This window comes from Megalops cyprinoides, chromosome 10 (genome assembly GCF_013368585.1).
Source record: "Megalops cyprinoides isolate fMegCyp1 chromosome 10, fMegCyp1.pri, whole genome shotgun sequence".
NCBI classification, from domain to species: Eukaryota; Metazoa; Chordata; class Actinopteri; order Elopiformes; family Megalopidae; genus Megalops; species Megalops cyprinoides.
In genome coordinates this window covers 26,285,026-26,310,536 of record NC_050592.1, presented here as the reverse complement: position 1 = coordinate 26,310,536, position 25,511 = coordinate 26,285,026, and the positions used below count along the sequence as shown (strand labels likewise).

The window sequence follows — 25,511 nt, the reverse complement described above, 5'->3', positions numbered from 1 at the left end:
TGTTCATTAATTATTGCCTCACATCATTAAACTTGCATCATATTTTGTATTCAAATGTTTGGCACATTACAATGTGCTCCACTAATGCTTTAAGATGCCCTGCATACTGAAAATGCTCATCTTGGCAATGCTGAGAAATATCAGGAAAGAGAGACGTGTACATGGAAAAGGGAAAACACAAGATGCAGGTATTAGTGGTAAGGTCACTTAAACCTTGCTGGTAGAATGTATTCTTGACCAGCACAAAACTGGCTTTGTCTCACCTCCAGACACTGAGACAGAAACAGTTCAGTTACATAGTTTGTGAAGCATTTATTTTGGTTAGGGAAAATTGTTTGATCAGATTTAGGCAGATTAGGTGTGATTACCATCTGTGAACCTGGAAAAGGGCCTTCCAGTGTTCCATCGAAACACAGAGGCTGAATTGGTCAGAGATCACGATCATCTGACCTGCAAACAACACTGCCACAACAGTATACTTTGAGCAGCACACACATCATGCTTCCACATAACATTCATAACATACTATGTTTGTCATAAGACAAACAATCAAAGCGAAGGGGTTAAATGAAGCCTTGAATTTCCCACTGGTTTGCTTAATAGAATTAAATCCTAGAATTAAAACTTTCTGCCGGTGCATAAAATATACGGAATATTCCGAGTTCCCTGTGTTTTTTTTTTAAAAGAACATTAGCAGCTTCGCTTGGGGGGTATCCCCTGTCAGACTGCCAATCATTTGCAGAGGACTCCACTATCTGAGTCCTGCATATGGCATTGGGCGGTACCGCATGGGGAACCCCTGGTGGTATCTGAATACTGCCATTTATGGTTTTGCAGTACTCGGGTAAAGTTTCTGTTTTCAGAATGGCTTTCGAATCGCTGTTTGTTTTTCGTACTGTTTTGGAGTTTTGTACAGTGTTTGTAGGTCAGAATTAGATTATTTAAGTCCCTTTAATGAAGTTTAAAGCGATTGCTGCGACACGGTCCAATCGGAATACAGCATGCAAGATGTTTCTACCAATCAGAGCTGTTTATGTTCTTTGGCCTGTCATTTGCGCTAGGATCCCTGTCGAAGTGCAGCTCTGCGGCCAAACTCTGTCAAAATATCCAGCTTAAAACGCATTTTCTTTCTCATTCACTGACGATGACTCTGCGGACTTTTGCAGTCGATATGAGCCGAAACTTCGCTGTCACCTTCATCTAGCGACAGGTGAGAAAGCCATCTGTGGGCTCTGCAGCCAATTTTCCAGCGGCCGTCCAGCAGCAGCGATGATGTGTCCCGTCCCTGTGTCTGACTAGCTAGCAGTGCACCCTATTAGAGATGAAGATGAGCCTAGCTCGCTAGCTGGACACCACATTAACATGGATCTATCTGAGAAGCAACGAGAGCAATATCTACTGGAAGCTCCCTTTATTTGTAGAGAGAGAAGAGGCTTAGCTCGCACACCATTACAGCTGTCAACTCGGGGTCATAAAGATAGCCACAGCGAGCTAGCTCTAGTGCAGGGGTGCTTGCTAACGAGCTAGCCTACTGCTTGATTAGGTAACATTAGCTAGCTAGCTAACTGGCTAGCAACGACCGTTGTTAATCGAATCATTACTTATTTTGAAATTTTGCCTTGGTAAATGGAGGTGATGATCTTGATCGACAATTCTGATGAACACCGAGGAGTGCTGGTTAACACAGGCTGGCAAATTAGCTAAGGTTAGAAAATAAGATACAGGAGGTAGATTGCTGCTAGATAACCATTCAGACGTCAGCATATGAAAATCATTTTCTGAACTCGGCAAAGATATGCCATGGGTCATATAGCTATCATGTTACAAGAAGACGGACATACCTGTAGCTAGTTGGCTACAGATGGTCTGGTTGTTGCTTACCTCATGACATCAATAAGATCATTTGGCGAATAATTTTCCCTGTTGGTTAGTGGCAACTTTACTGCTTAGTAGTGTTCTGCAACTGGCAAACATTTACTAGTTTTCCAGTGCAAATTCGCTAAAGGGTTCCCTGCATCCACATTCAGTCAAGGTGGTATAACAGGTGACAGGGTGGCTCAGGTGGGATTTAAATTATATTTGCATTAATGACCGCGTTCATCTTTTCTCAGGGTGTAGTTGCTTTGGAATTCCCAATCCAGTTTGGTTCAGCACAGGACTGAATAACACCAGGGCTGCATTAGAAGTGATAAAGTAAAGTAGCTATAACGTTCGCTACACCTATTTGAGATGTATTTCTTCACACTACAATGGCAACATACAATGGTGTGCAAACCATTTATGCCTTCCGCAGTTACTACGATATTTGAAAACTTAAAACATGGCCACTTCATTTTTGGGGGGAAAAAATCAATGACCAAAATAGTAACACATGGCTACTAATAGTATAATAATATAATAAAATAAATGTATTTGCCTTTTTATGGATTCAGTAAATGGTGTTCATTTATGACCCTACTTATTGTGTACATAGGGGACCAGAATTGCTAATAATTAGCACAGTGGTACTCCCATTATTAAAATTTTAGAAATGTAACTTTATTTAGAAATATTTTTTGGTCAACTGGCCTGCTGTTTGATACTGTCACAGCTCTTTTGCAACACATATCAAAAACTGTTCAGTTATCATTTTTGTTTTATTTTATGTATTTGTACAGCAGCTGTTGCAAATTATTTACTTTAATGTGGAATCCTTTTTTATTTGACGGCCACTAATCAGACAATTTTACGTACATAAGTCTCAAAAGTCACATATGTTAAATTGTGTTAAACAGAAAGGTTCTTTGTTTCTTTTAGAAGGTTTCTTTTGCTAAATTACGTATGATACTGAAATGATCACAATTAAGGGAAAATTTGCTAAGACTGATGTTTGCTTAAAAGCAGAATTTCACAATCCACCCGGAGGCACGGTCCATTAACAGCACTTCCAGTCAGGGATTTAATGTGGCTCACGCGTGTTTAAATGAGTATCATTGCAGTGAAGGACTACCACCCCCCCTCCAGAGACAAGGTGTATGTTTCGCAAACTAGACCTCATCAGTCTACAGCTGTACAAAATTTTTCCCCATGCCCCAGATTTTCCCAGCAGACTCTAAAGCTCTCCCTCACCCCCAAGACCCTCCCCACAGACATCAGAGCAGATACGTCATAGCATTTTTGTGACTGAAACTGTTTTCAGGTCTCTGTCTCAGCATTGTGTCATCTCCAGTGAGACCTTCAGGGCGAGATATATCAGTGTTTTACTGATGAGACCGAACAGTGAGTTCTGTGTCCTTGGTTTAGAGAACATTCTCATTGACTGTGAAAGTCTTTTGTGCCTCTACCTGTTGTCTTCGTTTTGAAAAGGTTGGGTGTGTGTTGGAATATTCCTGCTTTGTTCTCTCCTTGCTCTCTTGTACTGTGAGTTGTCCCGCTTCTTGTTTCCCCCAGGTACCCACGACAATTATGGAGGCCTAAAGGTTGAGTGTGTGACGGGGGAGAGGGCCCTTTCCCTCTGGTTGGAAGGACTTTGTGGAGGGAATCCACGGAAGGTTGTTAGAAGTTGTTGCCTTTTCTATAACACCTCAGAAGAACTATATATATATATTTTTTTTTTTTGAAAAGAGAGAAATTATATATTTGTAGTTTTGTATTTGTCGATTTTGCAATGCTGCTGAATGTGCCAAACAAGTGTGCCTCTTGTGTGCGTCCGGCTGCTGTCATGGTGGATTGAGCTGTCCTGAAACAGGACCTGGGGTCGCTAGGGTGCGGTGGAACCCCAACACAAGCACAGTCCTAGCGCCCCAACACACACCACAGACAACCTGCCACTGTTTACTGTGGGGCTTTTCCTCTGTTACTATTACTGCTATTCATATCATTGGAAATCCAGCTTGTGCTCTCATTTGCATTGGTTGTGTTTCTCACAGGGAGGTAGTTCAGGGATTGTGTTGAAATTACTTTCAGAGGGGGAAAGGGTTTCGGTTGTGGGTCAGAGGAGGGGGTGGGGGGTCGTAGTGAGAGGGTGGGGTTGTTGTTACAGGCGGGCATTACGGTGAGGTCAGAGAGGGGTCAGGATGAGTGCAGCAACCCCGGAATGCACGCCGAAGTGCCGCTCTCTGGTGCACGCGGACGAGGTGCTGGCGGCCATGACCGCTGGCTCGGAGGGTCAGCTGCGGGCCTTCCTGTCGGGACACTGCTGCAACGCCAGCACCCTGCGGGACGAGCACGGCCGCACCGCCCTGCACCTGGCCGCCTCGCTGGGCAAGCGAGCCCTCCTGGAGTGGCTGCTCGACAGCAAGAGCGCCGACCTGCTGGTGAAAGACAAGGAGTCGGGCTGGACCGCCCTGCACCGCAGCATCTTCTACGGACACATCCACTGCCTCATATCACTTGCCAAGGTATGTCCAGCCCAGGGCCGGCGTTATGGGTGTGCTGAGGGGTGCACTGCACCCCCAGACATACCTCAGTACACCCGCAGTTGTCTCCTTATATCCAGATGTCTACATAGTGTTTATTACGATTATTAAGATATGACATTTTGTGCCCCCCCCCCATGGATTGCAAGTGCACCCCTCTCCGGGTGCAGAGCCTGGTCCATCCCAGGCTGAAGACGCTGGCAATTCACTAATGTTTAAGCAACGTTTCACAGGAAGCCAGACCTTGTGTAATGTTTTCTGTAGTCCCCAGTTTTGCACAGCAGTTCCATCCTGCAGTGGTGTAGAAGTCAGTATGAAATATTGATCCTTTCCCCCTGGGTTTCAAGATGTTGTAACTTTTGGTCATAGTTTACTGTCTTGTTATGTCAGTAGGTAAGACTTCACTTTTTCAACCTTTGGAAAATGCTATATTGATCCCTTTGAAATGGATATAGTTTCATTTCCTTGATAAAATTTGCTCCTCTTCAGATGGCTAGCCTTGGAAACAGAAAGGGTAGCTTAGATGACATTATGAATCCTACATTTTACCGCCAAATTAACTGTAAAAGCAGTGGGGCTGGCTGTCATATCTGTCTGTCATAATTTGCTCTGCTGTTACGGCAGTCTCCTTTGGAATTGCTCTGTTGGGGTTCGAGTCATAACACATCCTTCAGTTTGAAATGCAGAACTCAGGCAGGATGAGGAATGGACGGCCATCTTCTCTGCTGTGTTTCAGCATGGAGGAAGCCTCACCACCCAGGACAAGGAGGGCCTCACTGTGCTGGACCTGGCAATGAAGGACAGACCGGCACATGTTGTTTTCCGTAACTCCGGTGAGGGCAATTTAATGTTGAATTTAGAGGTGCACTGGAGCATTGGTGTGGCATTGGTTTCGACCTGAGTTATATATGTTATGTGTTTATATTTACAGTGTTAGACTGATGTTGTGACCAGCAGATCACAAGAAGCTGCAGTAGGGGGTTAATGAACACCGAACATGTTGCAACTGTGACGCAAACGTAGCTCTTGTGCAACTTTAGAGTGAGTTTGCCACTCTCAGCATAGCAGCAGGGAGCTCAGCAAATTTACTGCTACAAACAGGACTGGAGGAAAAGGCTCAGTTTGCTGTCCATAGAAACAGTAGACTGATTCTTGGCTGTCTGTGCAGCAGTCCTTGCAGCATTCTGTGATGTTAGATCACAGCCATCCACAGGATGTGTTTGAATCATGGAAAATCTGTGTGTTTCAGCGTAATACAAAGCATGCTTTGTATTCACACAGCAAATAAGGCTGCTAAATGAATGAGGTCAACATTTTTGTTACCGTTAGCGTCATTTAACTTATAGATAACACCTGTCTGCACATAGAGGGCTGGATTCACTTTAATGAACTAGGTATAAAAAACTTGAAGAAGAGATTATTCAAAGCTCAGTTAATCTTGTGCTCCATAATTATGATGTCTTTTATTGATTCTGTTTTGCCAATTTCTCCACCGAAGTTAGTGTGGTAATGTGGTTGGCCAATTATCTGAAATTTCTGTCATTTCTGAAAATTGACGCACCATTGATTGAATTCAGCTCCACAACGATTGCTTCCATTTTTATCCAGTTTCTTTGGCTGAACAGACAACTTTGCCATTGGTTACATTTAAGGAGAGACACAGCTGGATAACCTTCCTGTGTCCAATATGTAACGCTATGCCTACATTTAAAGTGCCAGAGGAGATTTTGTTGGTATTAGTCATATTGAAGGTTAAATTGTATGGTAGCAGTGGGTAAAGTTTTTGATACAGTTGTAGATGGTGTTGCAGATGGCGTGGGCAGAACTTAAATATTTGGTTAATATTTTTGGTGGAAGTTATATTAATATTCCAATGTGAATCCTGTCTCTCCCTCAAGACCCAACGGAAGTTTACACTTGGGGGAACAATGCCAACTTCAGCCTTGGTCACGGAAACCAGGAAAGCCGTCAGCACCCCGAAATCGTGGACCTGTTCGCCAGGACAGGCGTTTACATCAAACAGGTAACCTGTCACATTCCATCAGTGGTGCTTATTAAAGCAGACACTAAAGACCTGCAATTTGCAATGACACCATTATACCTGACAGTAATTAGGAGGGTTTCCTCAAGCGCAGGTCTCCCTAGGATTGTAGTCCTTTGTGGTGTGTCTTTTGTGCTTTTGTCTTTTTTTTTTTTTTTTACATGTTTTGTGCTTTTGTCTTTTTTTTTACATGTTAAGTTGTAATTAGTTCTGTCTTGATAATCGGCCCGATTTTGTTAGCAGAGCCATCTTTGAAACTATGCCCTGTGGTAACGTCAATATCGGTGAATAGGAATAGAATAAGTACGTAATACTACTAAAAAAGAAGAGAAATTATTAAATGGTCTATTGTATTTATGGTAATTTATGTGGATATCCTTGCTCTGCTCCACGTAGACTGTAGCCATTAGCGCAGATCCAGCATTGTTGTGTTATAACCAGCCACATAGCAGTGCTATAAAAGGCACAGGGAAGCACTGCTGCTTCAAGGCATTGTTTGGGGAGACCTCTTCTCAAGGTTTGTGTCACCGCTGTGTAGGGGTGTCTGGGCGTCTCTGGCCATCACTGTTTGTGCCACTGGCAACAGTGTGGCTGATTCCACTGATGCAGTTTAACAGAACACAGCAATACTGATGTCTGTTTAGCTGAGTTTCCCTGTAGTTTGAGCTTGCAGCTTGTGGTTCCATTTACTAACAACACAGCTCTGTGGGACAAGGGTGTGGCTCGTGCACCTTGGCAGTAGGTATAACCTCCCCCTCAACCACAGAGGATTAAAACCCGCAAGCTAAATGTCCAAGATCCAGTGCCCTAAATATTAAAACGCTCTGCTGCTACAGTAAATGTTTTGTGTAAGACTTCTGTGAAGATTTTTACAAAGAGCTATTGTTGAACCAGCTTTCTTGCTTTGTACTCTTGCCTTTTCAGAAGTGTCTGAAAAGAAGTCTACCCTTCTTACTGGACACTCTGTTTTTCTGTCAGTGATCAGCTCTAAATTGACAAACTACTCAAAGTGCAGCTACATTTACATTACATTTATATTTATTCATTTGGCAGACGCTTTTATCCAAAACGACTTACAAGGGAGGTACAACACAAGCGAAAAACCATACAGAGTCAGACAAGGCTAGAAAAAAAGCTGCCTTTGAAGCGGAAGTGCCGAAGATGTGTAATGCATCTTGGGTGCCCTGTTCCATGGATTCTCTGTTATGGGAACTAGATGACATTTGACCAAAAACTGGTGAATTTCCCAGCGCCTCTACCCCCCTGCCTCAGAGGCCTGTCCCCCAGGTCACCACCATCGCTGATGTGCCCTTTGGCACGGGACACCAAGCAGAGAGCCCCGGGATCACGTTTCCCCAATCCTGTCCTCACCGATGTCCCCCGTCCCGTCTGCATTGTGCCCTGCCGCTGTTCCGCAGGTGGCGAGAGTTAAATATTAATCCAGTAATGACATGCTTTAATTAAGCGAGCAGTACGGGGGGCCATCTCTCGCTTGGCTGTGTGTGACACTCGAGGAGAACGTGGGCTGCTACGGGCCTCACTCTGGGCCACTGCTGCATTAATTATGATGTTTGCTTTTCCTCTCCACCAGCACCACCAGGCTATAGAACAGCAGGGCTGACTGTGAGGGGCACAGCCTTTCCTGTTTCTCCAATTAAAACACGCAGTGAACTGAAAGCACAGACCAACCTAAACATTCCCAGAGTGCCGTGCGTCTCACTGTGTGTATGCGTGCGTGTGTTTCAGGAGGTCCTGTTTCACTGGTGTGTGTCTGTGTGTACTTTTCACGTGTTGCTGTTATTAGTGTACGAAGGTGTTTGTCTCAGAGGTGTGTGGGTGTGTTATTTTGTGTGTTTCTAACAGCATTACCTCATTGGTGTTTGGGTTTGTGTGTTTCAGGTGGTGCTGTCGAAGTTCCACTCAGTGTTCCTGTCTCAGAAGGGACAGGTGTTCACCTGTGGACATGGACAGGGAGGCCGATTGGGACACGGAGATGAACAGACGTACCTGGTAAAAGCTTCATTTCCCCTCCGTTACCTACATCTGCTTGTATCTGTCTCTCCTGTATCTGTCTGTATCTACTTACCTGTATGTGTCTCATTTATGTCGACCGATATCTGCCTTATCTATCTCACCTGTATCTGTATCCACCTGCTCACACCTGTTACCCCTACATGCACATCTCAGGTTCCACGGGTGGTGGAGGGGCTCTTGTCCCATCAGTGCTCTCAGGTGGCTGCAGCCAAGGATCACACAGTGGTCCTGACTGAGGAGGGCTACGTCTACACCTTCGGCCTCAACACCTTCCATCAGCTGGGCCTAGTCCCTCCCCCTGCCTCCACCCACTTGCCCAAACAGGTTAGGCTATGAGACTGTTACTGTTAATGTGAGGAGAGAGAGAACGAGGGAGGCAGAGACAGATTGTGAAGGAGGCACAATCAGCTGGACATTGACTGATTCTTATTTGACCAATGGGACACAGGTATCGTCCAAGTGTCTGAAAGGGAGGACTGTGATTGGCGTAGCGGCAGGAAGGTTCCACACAGTCCTGTGGACACGGGAGGCGGTGTACACCATGGGACTGAACGGGGGCCAGCTGGGTAAGATGCAACCACATGCTACAGCTTTGCACCTTGCTCCCTGACACACTTTCAGCACCGTTAACAAACAAGCAGACTTACTCACTGTACAGTGTTTAAATGAACCCATGAAGCTGAGACAGAAAAATCCTTCAATTGAAATTAAAATAAGACCCTTCAGCTCCAAAACATTCTTTGATGTTATTCACTTACCCTGCATCTATGTGCTTGTATGCGTGTGTTTGTGTGTACAGGTTACCTCCTGGATCCAAACGGAGTGAAATGTGTGACTGCACCTCGCCAGGTGTCCGCCCTCCACCACAAGGAAGTGACCATCTCCATGGCAGCGGCCAGCAACGGGGCCACCGTGTGCGTGACGGAGAAGGGAGACGTTTACCTGCTGGCTGACTACCAGTGCAAGAAGCTGGCGTCCAGGTGAGCCCCGCCCTGTCTGAGAGCGTGCTGGCCTGCTCTTGCTCTTACTGCCCTCATCTCTCTCTGCTAAAGAGAGCCCCCCCACTGTCCTCTTTTCTATCTCTTACGTCACCCTCTCCCTCTCCCCTCCCCCACAGGCAGCTGAACATTAAGAAGGTTGTGGTGAGTGGGGGCAGCCTGGACCACCGCATGGCCCCCCAGGTTCTGAACGAGGCGGGCGGGGAGAAGGTGTCAATCCTGGCTCTGGATCAAGCTGGAAGGGTAGGTTTCTGTGGCAATGAGCTGTAGACAAAGGAGCACAGCCCCCGATGAAGGAACAGCTTTAGCGCAAATTAGAGTGCTATGGCTTGGGTGTGTGCCTGCATCTGTGTGTGGAGCTGATGGTAACCCTTAAGGTACTTAGGTGAACTTAGAACTGAGTAGGGCCGCCTTCCGGCGTGCTCTAAATGATTCTATTCTCCTAGGTGTTGTGTAGTCATGTGTTCCCGTCCCTCGGGCGTTATGTAGCCATGACTTCATCTCTTTCAGGAGTTGCAGAGTCATATTTTCGTCTCCCTCAAGTGTTGCTCGGTGTTCTCTGCTGTCATCTGAGCCATCTCCCTCTCTGAGGCGTTTCGCAGTCTTGCATTCGTTCCTCGGGAGTTGCATTTGTCGCATTTTCGTCTCGCCCCTGGTGTTGTTTATCCGTGTGTTAACTCTCTCAGGTGTTCAGCTGGAAGGCGGCGGGCAGCTCTGTGAAACAGTGCCGCTGGGCGTACGGGCGGCAGGTGTTCATGTCGGACATCGCGCTCAGTAAAAACCACATGATGTTCGTCACGCAGGAGGGAGAGGGCTTCAGTGGCCAGTGGCTGTCCGAGCACAAGAAGGGCGGAGACAAAAAAGGTGAGGAGAGGCGGAGCCACGTCCTCCTCTTTAATCAGATTCATATCTTCTTCCTTCATTTATTATACCTTTTTAATTTTTTTAGTGTAGCATAGTGGTAAGGAGGAAAGTTTGTACTGAAAGGTTGCTGGGTCAATTCCACTCTGGGGCACTGCTACTGTACCCTAGGGCAAGGTGCTTCACCCAGAATTGCCTCAGTAATATCCAGCTGTATAAATGGATAAAATTGTAATCTTTCTCTGGATAAGAGCATCTGTTGATTGACAGTAATAGCACATAATAATGTGATGTAATGTAGAATCAGAATCTGTTTTAGACTCTCAATACATTTGCATATTACAATATTGATGTTTATTTATACATATCGTATACATGAGTGTATGATATTTTTGTCCAGTTCATGAGCGTATGCATCCATTAAGAGTATGTATTTCTTATCTAAATGTGTACGTATATCTGAATCCCGTGTGTGCATTTCTCACGTCCATTGATCAGACGCAGGGGGTGGCGTGGAGCTGACAGGTCATTCTGAGGTCAGTGGGGCCTATGAGCGAATCCGCCTAGAGCGGCTGCCGTATGTCCACAGAGCCGTCAGCATCACCATGGACTCCAAGGGGCGCAACTTTGGGGTCCTGCAGTCTGACCCCAAGACCAGGTATTGACTGCAGCAATGTCATACTGACATCAAGATATTGATCGCAAAGCCCACATATTGATCGCAAAGATCGTATACTGCCTCAAAGACCAGATACTGTCCACAGAGACCATAAACACGCCCTAAAACAAGGTACTGATCACAAAGGCCAGAGAATGACAACAAAAATGTTGCTCCCAAAGCTAAGGTGCATAATCGTTTGTTCAGAAACAGTAGTTTAAAGCAGGCGCTCCATTGATTCACCAGTGTTTATATCAGTCGGATGTATCAATCTAATTCATTCTGTCTACTACTAGCTTAACCAATTGATATAAAGATCAGTGGGTATGCGCTGCACATACTCTGATACTGATGGCTGCAGTAAGCAGTATTGCCCCCCTGTGGCAAGGTACCTGGTACTTCCTTGCAGTCAAATTGACTACTGTAAAACCATTCCAGGAGTTTAAAATTTCTTAACATAAGCAGTGGGAATACACTTAATTACATCTAACAGGTGCACATGCACACAGTACTTCATAATGGGGTGGCAGTTCTCTTTAAAAATATAATGAAACTTCAAAGGCCTTCAAGCTAATTAAAATAAGATGACTCCCCCTCTCCCCCCCAGAGTCAAATTGACTGTACTTACTCTACTGTAGAACCTTTCCAGGAGTTTAAAATTCCTTAGCACAGGCAGTGGGAATACAGTTAAATACCCTTAGGAGCACAGTACTTCTTAATGGGTTGACAGTTCTTATTAAAAATATGATCAAAGTCCAAAGGTCTTCAGGATAATCAAAGACTTCCCCCTGCTCCCCTCCCCAGTCTGTTTGAGGTCCCCAGCGTCTCCCCCTCGTCCTTCTCCCAACACTTCCTGAACCTCCTGTCCTCTGCCGACGAGATGGACAGCATCCACGACGTCACGCTGCAGGCCGGCACCCGCACCTTCCCCGCGCACAAGTACGTCCTGTCCATGCGCTCGGACTTCTTCCGCAAGCAGCTGTACCCCACGACGGAGGGCGGGCGGCCGGAGGAGGAGGAGGAGGAGGAGGGGGTGAGGAAGAGCGAGGACGTGGCTGGCTGCGACCTGCTGGTCCTGGAGAAGATCCCGGCCGAGATGCTGGAGCACACCCTGCGCTTTGTCTACGCCGACTCGTGCGAGCTGCTGGTGCACGGCTCGCGGCCTGGCCCGCCGCCCCCCCAGGATCCGGCCCTGTCCGGCCTGCACGACCTGAGCCTGCCGGAGGGGCTGCGGGGCCGCTCCGCCCTGGAGGTGTACCGCTCCCTGCCTGCGGCACAAAACAAAAGCACCAAAACCAGCAAGAAGAACAAAGGGGGCGGGGCTGGCGAGTTAGCGCCCAATCCGGTGAAGACTCTGCAGGGCGTGGCCAAGAAACTGGGCGTGGGCAGTCTGTCAGCACGGTAAATTCCCCCAACCGCATATGTTTTAATGTCACTGCTTGTCTTTATTAGCTGTATCCTCACATTTTATAGAGAGAAGCAAAATGCGGTCACTTGGTTGTGGTCAATACCAGTCACCTGGTCATGGTCAGTGGAGTCTCACTCTGGTGACTGTGTGTTTCAGATTGGATGGGGTGAAGTATGAAAATGGGAAAATCAGTGTTGTTCACAAGAAGTCAGGAAATAAGCCCAAATTCAGCCAGAAAAAGTGGTGAGTGTTCTTAGTCCAAAAAGATGTTCATTTATTATTTATGTTCATTTATTTATCTGTATGTTTAACCTTTATTAAACCATGTAAGCTGAGTAGAAGTATCCTTTGGAGCTTATACAAAAGACATTCAGTTCTAAACCATACTTTTCACCGAATTGTATTTCTGTATAACCAAGTGTATGGTTTAGAATTGTTTTCCAATCCTCAGCTCAGATAGTTTGAGCAAAAATCTCCTCTCTTCACACAACTTTGGCAGCACAGACAACTCATATGATATGTCTGAGCCAATCATGGGCAAGCATGCAGAGAGAAAAGCTGCTGATCCTCTTTTGATTCATACTAATCCCACAATGCATTGCAGTAACCGTCCCTCCCTCTTTGTCCCGCCCACAGCTCCTACCTCTGTGATGTCACTCTGAAGTCTGAAGATGGGAAGGAGTTTGCGTGCCACAAGTGTGTGCTCTGTGCCAGACTTGGTATGTTTAAAGATACAGTAAAAATGTGTTTGTGTGTAGACTTATTTTATTGGTAGACATCCATGGTCATTTTATGCAGCTGGTTGTTCAGTGAAGAAATTGCACAGGGGTAAAATAGAAAAGCCTCACCATTGCTTATCCTCTTAACCACTGTACCACATTGTGCCTCTCATCATAAAGTATAAAGTTACTTATACTCTTGCTGGGTCTCTCACAGAATATTTCAACAGCATGCTGGGGAACAGCTGGATAGAGGTGAGCCCCGCCCTCCATCGTGTCATGCGAATTAAGTACATCGATTTGGATGGCACATCAGCGTGTGTTGAGGAGTGTCTGTTGCTTAGAGTCAAGGCGCTTAGTTTGTAGCCCTCCTGTATGTGCCAGCTCTCTCCCTCTGAGTTGCTCTGCAGCCTGTGATCAGTCGGCTGTGTGTATGCTCTGCCCCCTGCAGGCCACAAGCTGCACTGCGCTGGAAATGCCTACTAGTGCTGCGGTCCTGCAGGTCATTCTGGACTACGTTTACACCGATGAGTCGATTGCGGTGAAAGGTATGCACTGATGTTGGCCTATGTACGGATCAATACATAGACATACAGATAAGAATACAAGTACACCATTATTAACATATAATTACAGTCAGGGTTTCTGTTTGCCAGTGGCTTTTGTTGGGTAAAAATGCAAATTGTCTGAGAAACAAAAATCTGACTGGCTATAATGGCATATCCTACCACAAAATATTTCATGCCAAAATTGAATGGATATTTTAAATTTTCAAAGCAGAGGGATGCTATATGGAGACTGGCTGTATTTAATTGCACAGGTTACATTGACACGGTAAAAGGGTGCCTTTGGTCTAGCGCACGGCCAGAACATACGTCTGCTAATGCTGCCTTCTTTCAACACACTCACAGCCACAGCCGTTCAGACATTTTTCTTCTTTACTCAGCTCCGTTGCTAGCCACATCACTGCGCAGTGGTCTGTCAGAAGAAACAAACATCTCTTAGCAAATATTTTAAAATCCGCATATGACAGCTTTCTGTGTGCACAGTGCATTGAAGTCCCACCCTGCCCTGCGAGGCTCCCATCAGGGAATTCAGGCAAATTTAGCCACAGTCATGAATTGTGTCTGTGTTCATACCTGGCCAACTTTTTGTTAAAACAACATTGATTTTGGCTTTGTTTATTTTTGTATGAGAATATATCAGCAGTACGTTCTCAGTCCATGTGTAGGAGATGTGGTTGGTAAAAGTACTTGTAAATTTGAATCTTGACGGCTATATTGACTAGCACCAGTTATGCCCATTGGAAATTCAGCTTAGAGTGCTTGAACCCTTCAGTACGGAAAGCCCCAGATCAGGGCTCTGGTACTGTCAGTGATCTCTAAAAGTGCTCCCCCTCTCTCTCCTCCCCACCCTACAGAGTGTGAGAACGTGGAGTTCGTGTGCAACGTGCTGGTGGTGGCGGACCAGCTCCTCATCACACGCCTCAAAGAGATGTGCGAGGTGGCCATCACCGAGAACCGTACGTACCTCCTCCCGCTCCTCCCCCGCACCCCCCCCCCCCCCCCAATCACACAATGTGATGTTTGATTGGCCGAGAGGATCTCAGATCTGCTGGGACCAGCGTAGGAGGTGTTGGGAGATGTGTAGTGTGATGTGCCATGCCTTTGGGTGGGGTAGTGTGAGGTCTGTGATGTGATTGGCTGTGGTGATATGTGATGTACGCCCTCCCCCTCCAGTGACTCTTAAGAACGCCGCCGAGCTGTTGGAGTTCGCCGTCATGTACAACGCGGAGCAGCTCAAACTCTCCTGCCAGCAGTTTATCGTGCTCAACATCGCCGCCCTGCTGGAGTCTCGGTGAGCACGCACCCTCGGTCTTCAGCCACACGCGTGGTTTGAGGAACACCTTACAGTTAGAGCTGGGCCTTAATCCTGCGTTTGCTTTCTCTCACTGTCTGTGTCTGTCTGCAGAGCGCTGGAGGTTCTTAGTGAAGAGGTGCTGCTGGAGCTGTCTGCTGCCTACAGGAGCATGGTGAGTCTTCAGTGTGAAAGACTGTTGCAGTGTAAAACAGGTTCTTCTAGAAAGAACAGCTGGGAATACAATGAGGCGATTATCACAAAACCCACAAATCTACTAAAATCTACCTTTACTGTGTAACCTGTGTGTGTTTTTGATCTCTAGCTTTGCTGTAACCTGCGTGTGTTCCAACTTACCTCTGGTGTGAGCGGCTGTGCTGTGATCTCTGCCTGTGCTCTAACCTGTCTGTACTGTGAGTGAACTGACTGTGACTGTGATCCCCCGCAGATCCCAGCCATGAAGAAGCGTGTGATCACTCCCTCTCCGGTCGCCCCCGACCTCAGCGGCTACGAGGACAAAGACTGGGACTCCTCACTTAGCACGAAAAACGAGAGTGAGCTGGACAGCACTTCCAGGTACTGCTCTACACCTGCCCTGCACAGCTGCATATTCTGTTCTGCACTGACCGGACGGCACACACCTGAGAACAGGTGATCTCTGCCTGTCTTTATAAGGGCTTTGCGTCGGCATCACAGCTTTGGGAGCTGTGGGGGGCGGGGGGGGGGGGGGGTCTCTTCCACAGCCTACTCTCTGAGTCTGACTCTTCCCCCTCATCTTCTTCCTCTCAGGGAGACACTGCTGAAGAAAGCCAAAATGAAAGCGAAACGCAAACCGAGGCGACGCTCAGACAGCTCTGGGGGGTACAACCTGTCTGACATCATCCAGAGCCCGCCCACTACAGGTAACAGCCAGCCTTACATTGTTCCCCAACTGAATGTGTGTCACACACAAGTTACACCACACACCTGTCTGTAACACACAGGTTACTCCACACACCTATCTGTAACACACAGGTTACACCACACACCTGTCTGTAACACACAGGTTACTCCACACACCTGTCTATAACACACAGGTTACTCCACACACCTGTCTGTAACACACAGATTACTCCGCACACCTGTCTGTAACACACAGGTTACACCACACACCTGTCTGTAACACACAGGTTACTCCGCACACCTGTCTGTAACACACAGGTTACACCACACACCTGTCTGTAACACACAGGTTACTCCGCACACCTGTTTCACGCAGGTTACGCCGTGCATCTGTCCAGCAGTGTGTGTTTCTGTGCGCAGGTCTAGTGAAGTCAGGAAAGACAGGCTCCATGGAGTCACTGCAGGAGCTGCTCACCTCAGACTCAGAGGGGAGCTATGCTGGCGTGGGCAGCCCCCGAGACCTGCACTCGCCCATCTTCCAGGAGAGAGCGGAGGTACCACACACGCTCACACACAGATACACACACTACATATACACATGCGTATACACACGCGCATGCACCTACACGCACATACACGCACATGCATACACACGCATACACACTTGCACATACACAGATCCAGAAAATGTCATTATATGTTCTTACACACAGGCTCTAGGTCACCATTTAGCGGTGCTGTTTTTCTGCAGCTCGAGGAGAGGTCCCGGATCCTGAGCCAGAAGAGTCCACCCCAAACCCCACCCGCAGGGATCAGACCACCCCTGCTTGCCAACAGCTCCACCCCTCAGCCTATCCCCAGGCCCCAAATGAAGTGAGTATGGTCTGGGGTCAGGGGTCAGGGGGGTCATTCACTGTCCAGAGCACTGAGGCCAGTGGCGATCTTTGTCTGAGTGCTAATGACAGATCACAGCGGTTTGATTGAGTTCTTGGCTTTTGTCTCTTCCCAGTCCGACTCGGCCACCTCCAGTTCTATATCTCCGAGACATCATGGAGACAGAGTCGCAAAACCTTGGAGCTACGCCCAAAAGTCCTGTATCGTAAGTGGCCCTACCTTTACATTACATTACATTACATTCATTTAGCAGATACTCTTATCCAGAGCAACTTTCAGCACAAAGGAACAGAAGTGTTGAAGTGTATAAATTCATAAACTCACCTGACCAGACAAGAGTCACTAGATCGCATAATCCAAAACACATGGCAATACTACATGTAAAATAAACAGTTAGTACTACAAGTAGCAGCAGCAGCTGTTAGGGGGGTGGGGAGTGAGGTGGGACCGAGATGCAGTCTGAAGATTTGGGTCTCACCTTGTCACATCCTTTGGACTGTGGATTAACTAACAGAAAGCAGGATTTGTGTTAGCGACGGGCAGTGAGCATTTACAGTCAACACCGTTTTGCTGGTGCAGTGGCTGAGAGAGCATCTTTTGTTTAACACGTTTGCAACAGCGTTCTCACACCTGTAACACTGACCGCTCCACCCCCCGATCTTGATTGACAGCAGCAGCAAGACCTCTCCATTCCCAGCCAAGCTCTCCCAGAAGCAAAGGAAGATGATTGCCATGGTGACAAAAGAGGGTGGGCCAGAGGGCTTTCCAGCAGTGTCTCCCCCTGTGGTCACCCCATCCAAGAATGGGAAGGCATGGTGAGTTTCGCCACTGACATTAAGTAGTGGTGTGGAGCAGGACTTGTAGCTCAGAAAGCTTGTCAGTTCTATTTCCAGTTGGGGCACTGTTGTTGTACCCTCACACAAGGTACTTAGCTAAGTTGTTTTTAAATTTAGATTAAATGTAAATAATGTTTAAACTAGATGTAAAATGTAAGCCATTCGAAATGCTCTGGATAGCATCTGTAATATAATCTAACCAGTTTTAGATAATGGATCATCCTGTGTGCTTAAAGAGCATTATATTGATTTTATCCTCTGCATTTTGACGTATTGTTTTTGTTTACAATTACATATTCTTTGCATTCTGAAATTTCAGTCATTTTCTACATTTCAGCAGTGGTAAATTTATGTCATAGCACTAATATAAATTTGCATGTAGAGGAGAGTGAGAGTGGACTTTTATGTGCTAAGGGACATGGCCCACTCATTACTGTGCACAGTGACAGACATACGGACAGGAAGACAGATGCGGAGTGAGAGGCTCATATGGGCAGCGTAGGGAATATGATCTTCTAAGAGCTGTTTGGCCTTCTTGTGTGTAAAAGATGTGGTTAGCGTTAGGGTGTGTTGCTCATGTTTGTGGTAACATCAGCAGAGAACTGCTGAGTTAGTACTGTCGGCCGTGAGTTATGGAGATGCCCGAGGCACTGTGACTGACATGCGGTTTGTCCTAACCCCCCCCCCCCCCCCACTGTTTCCAGGGCAACACCGCTGCAGTCCCCCCTGTCTTCCCAGTCATTCCGGGACCTGCTGGAGGAAGAGGAGAGGCGGGTCAAGGCCGCTGCGGTGCCGGTGATTGCTTCAGGCAGAACCGCTGCCGTGCCTCAGATCAGTGCTGGCAGAACAGCTACAGCACCTGTGACTAGTCCAGGGGCTCTGCCCTGCACCCCCAGGAGGGTGACGTTTAAATGTGCTGAGTCCAACGACCTGGAGAAGCCAGCGGGGTAAAGAGACATGAGAAACACACACGCGCACACACACACACACACTCAGGGCCCTGTTTAAGCAGCAGTGACACCGCTAGCAAACATAGGCAGGTGCTTTTCCGAAGACGTATCAAAATCAGTTTTGGTATTGTAACAGTGTTAGCGTATGCAACACAAGTAGCAAGTGGGCTGAAAATACCTCTCTAATGAGTGGGAGTTTCACGAAGGTGTGGCTGTGCGCTAGCCAGCCAGGATGCCTGCCTCATTACACTCAATGACCATTTTAATTCGTTACGCTCCACATTTAGCGCCAGTCTACACCCCCAGACTATTGGTCACACCACCCACATGCCTGTTCAGCAAAAGTGAGAAAAGAAAGGAACAAAAACAGCAAGTATGATTACTTCCCCATCTGTGTCATACCCGAAAATAAGACTGCAGACGCGCACAGCTAAGCGTTCGATCACTGTGGCCATTTTACCTGGCCAGACGGAAGTTGTTCCTGCTTGTGGAGTCTGTGAAGCAGCCGTGTTGTAGCGTGCAATGTTGAGACTGAACTTTGCTCTGGGCGTATCAGACTTATACCAGAGTTCACTTGACCACAACATCTACGCTGCTGTTCTTAACATCACTTTCACTGTAATGACTGCTTTCATGCCTGCTGTCAATGCCTACTTTCTCCACTAGATGGCTCTGTTGTGTTTTTGTGGCCATTTTGAATGGGCAGCTGAGTCCTGGTGGAAAATGGCACTTTTACTTCAATTTAAGCACTGAACCCCCTGCAGAGCGCAGCGTGTGGCAGGAGAGATGCTGTCCGCGGGTAGTGCTTGGCAGTTGGGGGTCCAGATTTCTGCTGGTCAGTGTCACCCTGCCACTCATTTTCTACATTTGGATACAGAAGAGAGGCCTGTCTGAACAGACACATTTACCTCTGTGTGCAGATTTGGATTGCTGCCTGTCTGTAATGGGTCAGATCTTTTATTCTCTGCACTGACTGATACTTCTGTGCTGTCTGTTCATTTAAATTGACCCCTGACAAGCCTATTTTTGTCTGATTTCAGGCTGTGCTCTAAATTGTTAAAGATACTCTTGATGAGTAGTCTCATATGTACTGGGCCATGAGTTACCCGGCAGATCAGGTCATAAAGATGTCAGTGTGGATGAGACCATGGTTTAATAAGGTATTGTTGCCGGTAGTATAAAGTCTTGGTAAGGTATTATTGAAGATAGTATAATGTCTTGGTAAGGAGTTATTACAGCTATTGTAATGTTTTAATAAGGTGTTTTGGTATTGTACAGAGTGGCTTTCGGACTGTTCTGTCTGACTTTTTAAGATGGAGCAGTTTTATCAGTTTTATTTCTGATAGTCTGTGTTTACTGTGCGGTTACGATGGATGTCTGTGTTTCAGTTTGACTAATAGCAGAGCTGTTATCCCCTTAAGCTGCGGAAGAGGAGTATATTTGTAGGGTGGTTTTAAGATAAGATAAGATATATTTCTCTTTTTGTTAGAGAGTGTGTGTATGTCTTAGTGTGTATGTGTATTTGCATGAGTGTATGTGTGCATGTATTTTTGTATGTGTGTATCATTTGTGTGCATGCTGTTTTCTATGTATGTGTGTTTGTGTGCGCGCGTGTACGTGTGTGTGCGCGTGTGCACGCGCACCTCTTTGTGTCAGACACCTGGGAGGGACAAACCTGCTGGGTCAGGTTTACAGATCTGAAGGAAAGCATTGCAAATAGTGTAGAATGCAACAGCAGGATTCTAAAGTGTACAGATTAAGCTTGGTTCACACACCTTCAAAACAATGGCACAGTCACAGCTCCTGTTCACTCTCAGACCCAGTAAACAGTATTTCCTGTGACACAGTAGCTAGAGATGTGAACTCAAATAGCCATATATAGAGTGAAAGCACACGCAGATGTCACTCAAGGTCAAGCCAAGGTTGTGCTGGTCACATGTTTGTGCCAGGTCACCAGGGGTCACCCGATGTGAGAGATTTGTTTGGGTTGTTTTGGAATTGCTTATGATTCCCTGCCCTGATTTCCTTCTTCCTTTTTTACCCATAAGGCCTTGGTTGGTAGCAGCAGTTGGCAGCCCCCCTGCGGGTGCCATGGTAACCTTCGCTTCCATCGTAGAGGAGGAGCGGCAGCAGGAGGCGGCGCTGATCCGGAGTCGGGAGAAACCACTGGCGCTGATCCAGGTAACTTTCACCTGGAACTCCCTCTCAGAACTCTCACCCGCAACTCTCATTTGTAACTCCCAATCATTAAGCTGAAAGACCATACATACCTCTGCCACTCTCCAAACAGTAGTGGTTAGTCACTAAATTCCATGTCTTTTAAGAGTCTGTAAGCCTCATGGTTGCTTACCTCTACCATATCCATGATGAACATTCTCCAGTTTATCCCAGTAAGTGATCCATAGCTGTTATGACGGCCTAGAATGGAGTGCCCTTTTCCAGTGTGAACTGTGCTTATTGAAGTTACCACTGCTAAGAGAAGACATTTGATTGAGCATGTAAGTGTCTGGTTATGCTTTTTAGCACTAATCTAGCTTTATAATTCAGCCTGGGTGCCTTTATATCTGCAAGGAGGTTTGCTAAAAGGAATAATTGTTGGAATATAATAATAATGTTGGAAGCCTCTCTGGATAAATGAATGTAGTGTAATGGTGCTCACTGAAGTGGGAAAAAACACAAAAGGAGTTTTTGGGACACATTGAGGGCTCTGTTTCATTTTTCCCTTGAGTTTTGACCTCCCTCCTTCCCTCCCCTTTCCTGTCCCCCTCTTCTCCTCTTCTCTCTCCCTTTCTCCCGGTCAGATCGAGGAGAGGGCAATCCAGGATCTGCTGGTGCACTACAGAGCGTCCAATAACCCTGATGAGCTCATTGTGGTGGAGAGAGCTGCCCAGGGCCCTATTGCGGTCCCCACCTGGCACAAACACTGAGCGAACATATTCGCAACTTATCAGCGATGCGTCGGATAGCGTATCAGATGCGTGCTTCCTCATCTCCTTTTAAGGTGTTCCCCAGAACCCCTCCCACACTGGCGGTGTGTCTGACGCCAGTCTTCACTCTACAGAATGTAGTGCTCTAATCTGTGGCATAGACCCATTTCCTGTGTTTTCCCCCCGCAGTTTCTCCTTGTTGGAGTGCGGTTGGCTTTTCTCTTCTCATAACAAGAATGTTTTCTTCCAAAAACTGTCAGCTGTCACTCATGGGAGGGGAGGTGGGGTCAATGAGCTGCCAAAGATGATGCCTTGAGGAAAAAATTGAGTGTAAGAGGAAACTAGGCCCAGACTGTGTTACCCAGCAGGCTTTGCATGACTTTATGGACAGGTTTAGGCCAGTGAGTGATGCATGCTGGGGCGTGGGCACAGAGCTGACATGCAGAGCACAGCTTGGGCTCTGGAAGGCCCACAAGCCTGAGAAGTTGGAGTGAACTGAGCCTGTGTGGAAAGGCACCAGCGTTAAGTGCAGGAGACTGGAATGGAAAACGCACAATATACATGGCAAAAAAAATCCTATATATCTATACTTAATATTTTAGAATGTATAAATTCTAAAATATATTCTATATATTCTATTCAAAAAGCTACTTCTGAGAGGACATATGCTTTGGCAAGGTGTGCGTGCGTGTGCACGCCTGTGTGTGTGTGTGTGTGTGTGTGTGTGTGTGTGTGTGTCTGTCACACAGGGAAGTGTGGGCGGTGTGGTGACATTGTGTGGTGTATCACCTGGATCTGGCTGTCACTGAGGTTCCCATCAACACAGCCATGAAAAGAGAGCTAAAACCTCAGCTGAGAAACTCCTGCCTCCAACTGCTCTCTCTCTCCTTCTGTCTAGTATCCACTGTGCTCACATTCATGCAGTGCTTGGGCAAACACACGCATGTATGCGCACACACATCACACACACCTCCTATACATACACACAGATACACAAGTACACTACACCTACTTGCAAATTGGAGAACGCCCACTCATAAGCATGCACACACTGCCCATACTCTTGTACACATATACACACGCCCACACACACATCCTTCACTCCCCCAGGGAAGTGGTTTGCTCTGTTGACAGTGCTGTTTATGCTCACTATCTGAAGTGTTGAGAGTGTGCTACTTGGTTGGTGTGTGTTTACCTCCATGTACCAAGTCCTAAAGAACTCATCCCCAGACCCTTCTCTGACCTTCAGTTTGGGCTGCAAAGAGAAGAGGCACGCAATAAACGCGTTTGTGCAATAACACTTGTGTCCTGTTCTTCATCTCTTTGTTATGAGCTCATACCCTCTCACTCTGGTCCCGGATTAGAGTGAGTACCCTTGCATTCCTGTCTCAGTTGGAGTGCATACCTTCTTGCTCCCGTCTCAGCTACAGTATGTACCTTCTCAATTTTCTCAGGTAGTCAGCCTACCTTTTCGCTCCTTCCTCAGTAAAAAGTGTATCACTCCTGTCTCAGGAAGAGTGGGTCTCTATGCTGAATATGGTCTCGCCTCACAGTACTCTGTCCTAAATGAGCCTGCCATCAGGGCTGGTGGTTGTGTCCCCATGGGAACAGTGTCGCTGCCCGCTTCCCTCTGTTTGGGGTTTGGGAGTTAAATAGGGCGTCCAGAAACCTCTGGCTTGGGTTCCTCCATGTGCTGTAATGCCTGCACCCAGAATGCATGTCCATGCCAAAAATGCATCTAATGTTTTTACCAGCAACACAGTAGGGAAGCCACACACTGCCATCAAAGAGGACAAATCCGTTCACATAGGCCTTTAGGTTTTTTAAAAATCATTGTTTAACTTTCCATCTTGCTTCGGTTTCTCTCATGCTGAGGAAAATAGTTAAACAATGATTTAAAAAAAAAATTACACTTTTTTTAATGGTAATAAGCAGGTGTCTTCCTCTGATTTTCTGTGAAGACTGTCCACTTGAGACTGACATGCCTGTAGATTGTTCTGCACTGTTTAGTTACTAAAAGGAGGATGCAACCTCTGAGCACGTTCTACTGCATTGAACTAAGGAAATACACTCAATTGCATGCTGCAACAGTACCTCAGATAGTGCTGCTTTGTACTTTTAAACTCTAATTAGATGAAAAAGAATGGAAAGATATTTTTTAGATGGAAAAGATGTCATTTTGGTGGTAAGTTACGATGGGTGCAGGAAGTGCAGTTATGAAAGGTATGCAGTTAACACCAGTAATGTCTCAGCAGATGGGAGGAAGTGACAGTCACAGCGAGATGCTATAATTTTGGGGCATGGGGGTCAACTGGCCCGCCCGTTCAAACGCAGCACAGGAAAGCTGAATCTGGAGCAATACGGGTTACTGGCCACGCAAGGGCGTCAATATTCTAGCTGGAAGAAAGCAGACACGCCCTTGGTGAATGGTGCGTGCAATTTGTGTCTCAAAAGGCTTGACATATCCCAGGAAAAATATCATAAGTTATGAAATACAAATATGACCGAAGGACAGACAAAAGGCTTATTGACTGACTCCGTAGGGCCTTGCAGCAACGTACACAAAGAGAAGGCAGGATGTGTGTTTGGGAAGGGTTTGAGACCTGGGTTTGTTGTGGCTGCCTTTGGGGCTGAAGGGAAGGGGAGGGGTGATCTGTCACTGAGCACAAATGAGACAGAGGTCCACGCAGCAGCTTACAGGAAGGAGTAAAAGAGTAAAAGAGGAGTGCTTCTGCAGAGCTGTGTGGAAATAGGCCCCTGTTGTGTCCTGGGCTCGATACATAGCAACAGACCTCTTTATCAACTGGGATCTGTAGTGTAGGTGCGTTCTGAACAGCAATGAAATATGGTTCTTGTCAATGCTTAACAGGGATCTGTGTGCCTGTGCAGTATACTTAACTGATCTGCATGGTTTAGGGGCATACTGAAGTAAGATCTGTGTGATTCTGGGGTATGCTGATTTTGAAACCGTGTGGTAGTGATGTTCACACAAGTGTGATTCTGATGAATACTGAACAGCGATATGTGTGGTTCTTGTGAAAACTAAAAAAGGACCAGTGGGGCTCTGGTGCAGACAGAGCTGGGATCTGCGCATTTAGGAACATACTGAACTGGGATCTGTGCGGGTCCTGCGCTGAACTTGAATACACTGCCTAATGTGAGCCCAATCTCCATGGAGACCCCGCTGCCACGTCAGGGAAATGTCAGCGAGATTGACGCGGGGGTTTTCTGTTACCATGACAACGCCAGGCCCAGCTGGGCAAATCGTGACAGCCGGCCAGTCAGACAGCGCGGCCACCACGCCGGCGAACGTAGCTCAGCGCTGCCACCCTGACACTAGGCTGGAGTGAAGTGGAGTGGAGACCACACTCTGTAGCACCCAGTCATTTCCCTCTGTATCAGCCTGCTGTCTTCCGTACCCTCCTTCACTAAAGGTCACCTCTCCCTGGTTGCGTGTGGGAAGTCAAAGCCTGCAGCAGGGGTGTTTTCAGTAGGCGACTTGTTATTTCAGCTCCCTGTTAGTCATGATTTCCTCTTACACTAACCTCAACTTTAAACTCTCCGAAACACACATGGGCTGATAATATCTGTGAAGTGTGAGACCCTTCTTGACAGATAGCAGTCAGCAGAAATTTGCAGCTGTCATACTTTCACTAACACAGGCCACCTCCTGCACTGCGAATGCATTATATCAGGGTGGAGGAGTCTCTTGTCGGCTGTTGCTGCCTTTGTGTGTATTTGCATGTAAAATGATATCTCCATCATTACACTGTGCACGTCTTTGAATAGATGCATGCGAGTTGGGTTTCTGATGAGCGGCTGAAAGGCTCCTCTGTGTTTCTTCCCTTTTCGCACCCAGGCCGAAGCAGTCGGCACACTGAATAAGATGTTTTTCTTATATCTTACATGCAGACCGCAGCGCTCTCTCGCTCTGCTAACAGATCATCAGCCTTAAATGAGTAATGATCAATTATGCCCGCTCCTCTGAGAGCGGGCACGGTGACCCTGTCACTGAGAGCGCATTACCATAAAAAGAGCAATTAGCATCA

At 46.8% G+C, this 25,511-nt stretch overlaps 1 protein-coding gene across 2 annotated transcripts; it reads left to right on the top strand.

Annotated features, from left to right (window-relative positions):
• Positions 1 to 893: 893 nt before the first annotated feature.
• On the top strand, positions 894 to 22,731 carry ibtk (inhibitor of Bruton agammaglobulinemia tyrosine kinase). Of its 2 annotated transcripts, none has more exons than XM_036538834.1 (28): positions 894 to 1,210; positions 3,430 to 4,379; positions 5,134 to 5,230; positions 6,296 to 6,420; positions 8,338 to 8,448; positions 8,626 to 8,796; positions 8,921 to 9,038; positions 9,272 to 9,452; positions 9,590 to 9,713; positions 10,157 to 10,334; positions 10,830 to 10,989; positions 11,794 to 12,390; positions 12,554 to 12,640; positions 13,034 to 13,116; positions 13,334 to 13,371; positions 13,568 to 13,664; positions 14,537 to 14,638; positions 14,856 to 14,973; positions 15,088 to 15,148; positions 15,422 to 15,549; positions 15,763 to 15,875; positions 16,276 to 16,409; positions 16,607 to 16,728; positions 16,865 to 16,954; positions 17,424 to 17,564; positions 18,290 to 18,532; positions 20,584 to 20,716; positions 21,337 to 22,731. In XM_036538834.1, the coding sequence occupies exons 2-28, from the start codon at positions 4,056 to 4,058 to the stop codon at positions 21,460 to 21,462; spliced, it is 4,002 nt and encodes a 1,333-aa protein (XP_036394727.1). In that variant the 5' UTR covers positions 894 to 1,210; positions 3,430 to 4,055; the 3' UTR covers positions 21,463 to 22,731. The 2 variants fall into 2 exon arrangements, with proteins under 2 accessions (XP_036394727.1, XP_036394726.1); XM_036538833.1 differs by having other exon boundaries at positions 17,421 to 17,564.
• Positions 22,732 to 25,511: the final 2,780 nt, after the last annotated feature.